Source organism: Mesitornis unicolor, unplaced genomic scaffold (assembly GCF_000695765.1).
Source record: "Mesitornis unicolor isolate BGI_N332 unplaced genomic scaffold, ASM69576v1 scaffold9496, whole genome shotgun sequence".
In the NCBI taxonomy this organism is placed as follows: Eukaryota; Metazoa; Chordata; class Aves; order Mesitornithiformes; family Mesitornithidae; genus Mesitornis; species Mesitornis unicolor.
The window spans coordinates 94032-99502 of NW_010188937.1; the positions used below are offsets into that span (position 1 = coordinate 94032).

The window sequence follows — 5471 nt, forward strand, 5'->3', positions numbered from 1 at the left end:
AGGACTGTGCATGTTCCTAAAAAGCCATCTGTGCTTGGGTGTCAAGGCTATATATAATGTAATGCTATTTTGGCTAACCTGGGATAAAGTGCAGGTCTATTTCATTTGGCAAATGGTTTTGGCCAGATAAAAATGAAAAAAAAAATATTTTGCCTAGAGCCATGTTACATGCCCCTGGGTAGCTGACATACCTGCACAGGGTTGGTGGACATCATAGCCTATGGGAGACCCATCCAGTCTGGGGCAGTGGGATATCTGAGAGTATCTAAAGCAGCACTTCGATGACCATGTTTAGGCACCTGAATTGCTCCACCAGATTTCCATAGTCCTTCTTTGGCAAGGGAAGCACAACCTCATATTGTATGAGCATAAAGAAAATCTAAACACTCAGTAATACACTATTTGGAACAAAAAGGGGATTACATCAGGTGAGGAGGATGTGCAATTTTTCCCTTTCTGTACTCTGTGAAATTGTGGGTTCTTTGCTTGTCCTGAACTGTGTTTTCTCCTACAGGAGCCATTGGAAGTCGTTGACACAATGAGGCCAGAAGAGGTAAGTCTGTGTGCAGAAAGAGTGTGAGGTTAACCGAGTGCTTCTTTTGCCCATTTCTTATCATTTGCAATTCTTCCTGAGCTTCGATAACCTCGGTGATTCCCACATAAAGCCATAGCTAAAGCCATTTTCTTCTTAGAGTTGTACAGTGGGCAAGTCTCACCCAATAAGAGACGAGATTGTTCTGCTAGAGGTGCTAAGTAAGGATCTGAGTAAACTAGCTTCGAAGTGAGCTCTGAGCACAATTTTGGACTAGAGACCTCTACATGTCCCCTCTCACCTAAGTCTTTCTTTGGGTCTATTTTGTTCCTTCATTTTTTACACAAAGGAACTATTATCTTGCAATGACAAGTAGAAGGTGCACTCAGAAAGGAAAGCTAAGATGTTCATTCCCTCTCTAAGCAGAAAGGAGCAAAACATCACCTTCTCAGAAAACCTCTGAGGTACTGAAATTTCTCTGCTTCCATAGGGTCTCGACCTCTGGCAAGGAAGGGATGGGAAACCTGAGGAGTGTGATATAATGGGCAAGATGAATGATCTACATAGGAAGGAGGAAGCATTAACAGGAGAATGGGACTAGTTTGGGTGTATAAGACAGCAGCACTGCTCATTTCTGTAAGAGTGATTCCTCTTCTTTCCTGTGTCAGATAGATGCCTGGGAACAGGAGGAGCTGAACAAGAATGTGTGCTTTGACAGCTGCCGCATCGACCCTTCCCCTTTCCAGCTGGTGGAGAGAACTTCCCTGCACAAGGTGGGTCTCCCTGAGGCTTGCACTGTTTTTCTCCACCCTATCTATCATTGCAAGTCTAGTCTGCGACTTATTTCTTCTCCTTATCTTCACATACAACTACTATCACCAACTACCACATCCAGCTACAGAAGTCCTATAACCTTCTGCATGTACCTCCAATCTCCTGGAAAATGAAAGGCTACATGATAAGAAGTTTGAGTGCATTTATGAAAATAGCTTTTGGACAGCACATAGGATTTTCCAGCCACTACATCAACTGAAGCATTGTATGCCTTGCTGTTGGAGGCATTACACTGAGATTCACACTCTGCTTTGTCAGTGTGCAGCACTGGAATGAGTATTCCTGGATTTCTCAGGGTGTTTCTGTCAGAGTGTAGAGTCTGTCTCAGTGCATGAGAAGAGTTGCTTGAGACCACCCCATACCAGAGGCTCTTCACTGACCTGAAGCACAAGGAAAGAGGAAGCTGGATCATACAAGTCCCAGCACAGGATGACTGGGGATAAAAGCAATTATATATCAGGAGTAAGAGAGGACTGGGCTTTCACTCAGTGGAAAGGGAAAGCAGACTACTGAGGCAAAAGTGCATGTTTTTATCAATATTCATTTAAAGTGAACAGTCAGCATATGTGTTGCACAAAATTAATTACTGTTATGAAAGGGGTAAGATCTCAGCCTTGAGCATAATAAGAATGGGTTAGCTTATACTTAAGATGAGTTTGGTGTTATCTAGAGGGCTGGCTGAAGTCACCTGAAAACCACTAGCATTTATCTTTGAGAATATAGGGGTTACAAGAAATCATACCTGAAGATTGCAAATGGGGAAAGTTTCATACCTCTTGTAAAAAGAGCAAATGAGAAACTGAAATAACAGATAAGCCAACTTAATTTGGATGCACAAAAAATGCAGGAATAAATAAACTATCTGAGGTATGCATAGTTAGAGCTAAGTGTGAGAATACTGACAGTGGAAAGAATACCACAGCTTATCATGATCAAATTGTATTTAGTCAGCCTGATTTTCTTTTACATTAAGGTTAAATGTCTTGTTCCTGACAAATGAGATTTACCCTAGTTTACAGTTGAACATGACATTCAGTACCTCACGCAATGTCAAAAAAGTAAATACCAGTGAAAGAATGACTTAATGTAAGGCCACAGGTAGACTCCAGCTAGAGCTCAGCTTAAAGAACTTGGAGGTTGCAAATACTCCACAGATGAGCACTAAGAATGCTGAAAGTTTTAGAAAGCCTGATCTATGGAGAACAGTAAAATAATGGGGTATATTTAAGCTGAAGAAAAGAAGGCTGATAGCAGTGTGATATCCATCTTTTTCAGAAGACTTTGTAAGAGAAAGAGAATAAGTTGTTCTCTGTTCCCACTGCATGGGATAAGAAACAACAGACTTAAGTTTTGACAGAAAATATTCTGGAACATGAAAAAAGAAATCTCCTAGTGTCAAGGAAAGTACTGGAATAAATAACCTAAGCAGGTCCTGAATTTGCATATTACTATATGATAGTTTACTTTCCAGCACCAAAATGAAATAAGAACTGCATAAATCTCCAGAGTCACAGGGTGTTCCATATGAATCTCTGTTTGCCAGATAGAGGATGGGACTGACCTTGAGGATGTGCTCTCTGGCATCAACACACTCCCAACTATGGCTGCACAGCAGAAGGACCAAAGGGCAGTATTTGCTCGCTACAACAGGGGAAAGGTGGAGCTAGATTCTCACTGGGATGACTGCAGACTTGTGTGCCTTTGTGATTCCCATTTCTAAATCCCAAGTCCCCACTCTAGTACCAAATATCATGTTACCAGTTTCCAAAGTCCCTGAAATGGTCTTTTTTGTTTTTGCTCATAGACGCATACATTGTTCTCATTACTGGGCCTCAGCCATGCATATATAACCAGCATGGGGAAGCTGAGGGGAGTGTTGGCTCTGGAAGAGGTATGTACACATCCTTTCATCTCCTCCTAATCAACTGCACATGTACTGTGGATCATTGCAATAACTTACAGGTGCTGGAGGATCCATCTGGGAATATATATAACTACGATTGCTACATTTTCAATCCAGAGTTGAATTCTGAGTCAACCCTTTGGAAGCCAGTAGAGGAATGAATGACTGTATTTCAGAGGAGGCAGCAGGTGTTGTTTACAGGGATGTTAGATGGTTCATGAACATAGGGCTCTTAACTGAGTGGCTATTACTGTCTCTGAAAGTGGTGTAGAATTTGTTATTTACTGTGGAATGAGAAATTACACCACCAGTGTAAAAGGTGATCTCCACAGGCCCTAGAGGTAGAGCTGTGACTCTCTCTATCTGTGATCCCTTTACACTGGAGAGTAGATGAACTTCTGAGTAGGGCTGGGTCAGCCTCCCTTTCATCCATTTTTTTGTGAACTTTTCCTCTTCTCATAGCTCCAGAAGGCAATAGAAGGCTCCACACGCTCTGGGGTTCGCCTCCGCCCACCCCTTGCCAGTTTCCGTGATATCAACCGAACTTCAGTCAGCGGTGAGGTCAGTCAAGCCACTCAGGCATGGAACCGGCAGGACAACTGCACGGTGGGAGAGCAGCAATCAGCAGACTTGGGCACAGAGAGTCCACTGCCTCCCTGCTCGCACTCCCCCCAGCCCTCAGACTTGCATGAAGAGGAGGAAGTCCCATGCTCCACTTATGCCACTGATACTGAGTTGGAAGAGTTGGAGCTGACAGGGCCAGTTGCTGAAAACATCTCAGACATCCTCAAGGACTTAAGCCTACGCTCCACTGACCTAGATGAGGATGATGATGAGGATGACGATGTCCCCTTATAGCTGGTATGAAGGGGAGTAGTCCACCACACTCTTCAGTTGAGCCAGTCTTCTTATATTTGCTCCTCAAAGAGAAGCTTTTGGATGTTCTTTGCAATCCCCACAGAGGATTGATTCAGCTGGGAGAAAGGGCTTGGGACTGACCCTTTCTTCCGCTGCTTTCTTTCTGTGCAAAGACTGTTAGGCTGTCGGACTATACGGGTGTGTGCAGGTGTCAGATGCAAGGTGGCTAAGGTCTCATCATGCTTAAGCTTTTGCCATGTCTACGTAATATAGCAGAACAGATTGTAACAACAGGACATGAATACAGCAGGGCACAATCAGGATGCTCTGAGTCAATCTGCCACGTGGAAAGCAGAGAAGGCACGGCTCTTCTCGTTCTCCATTGGTGTCATCCTTCCAGTCACACCTGGCCTGCATGCACCAGTGTAAACACAGCCAAACCTCCAGCCTAGAAGCATTTCATTGCTTCTGACTGCAGTCCTGTCCATGTTGCTGCAGCTCCTTTTCGCTAACTCTTACCTTGCATCCCCCTGCCAAACATTCCCATGTAGAATATTTTTCCTCTCTCTCTCAAATTTTAGTCTGGGATTTTCCTGGATGAGGGTGCAGTTAGGAGCTTCTCTGTTCTTTAGCTGAGCCATGGCCTAAAAACAGGTAGGAGGAAAATATTCAGTCTATGTCTCATGTATTGAATTCAGCCAGGGCTTTAAGAAAAGCACTGGAAGGGAGGAAAGCCTCTTTGTTTTCCCATCATCTCTGTACATTTGAAATAGAATGGGAAAATCTTAAGTGGGGGCATCCTCAGTGTTGGAAGGAGAGGAGTAAAATAGCACATATACACCAATATTTCAAGTACTTGTGTTTGTCTCTCTGAATCACTGTTCACAATTTTTACAAAGTAATAGTCTTAAAATACAAGAACTGAAAAAAAAAATATGGAAGGTTAGCAGGCTGCCAAGAAATGCGGCAGAGGGAAGCCACATTTTCCACACTTTGAAAATAGGTTTCTCTCTGAAAACTCCTGCTTTTTCCTGGTTAATTCTACCCTGCCTACTTTCCACATATTTCTGCATACCTCAGATGTGAGAATTCCAGCTCTCACTTTTGCCAGCTTGCCTCCATTATGACTAATAGCAGAGAACTCAACCCTTGTCCACAGCATCCCTCTCTATTCCAGTTCTAAATCTGGAGCAGGTCTTGATCTGTATCTTGCAAGAAGATGTCTTGTCAGTTCGCATCATGCATGCAAAACCTTAGCATCCAAAGATAAGATGCTGCTTTGTTCAACTCACTGTTCTTGTGAGGTTTTCTCAGTAAACAGGCAAAGTCAAATTCTGTCTATTC

The 5471-nt window shown here is 43.2% G+C and overlaps 1 protein-coding gene across 1 annotated transcript in view; it reads left to right on the forward strand.

Annotated features, from left to right (window-relative positions):
• The window catches only part of CLCN1 (chloride channel, voltage-sensitive 1), a 38189-nt gene extending 34062 nt beyond the window's left edge, over positions 1-4127 (forward strand). Inside the window, exons 21-24 of the mRNA XM_010185894.1 lie at positions 515-553; positions 1201-1305; positions 3171-3257; positions 3732-4127. Coding sequence (XP_010184196.1) covers positions 515-553; positions 1201-1305; positions 3171-3257; positions 3732-4127 — 627 coding nt within the window. The remainder of the gene's footprint in view (positions 1-514; positions 554-1200; positions 1306-3170; positions 3258-3731) is intronic.
• Positions 4128-5471: the final 1344 nt, after the last annotated feature.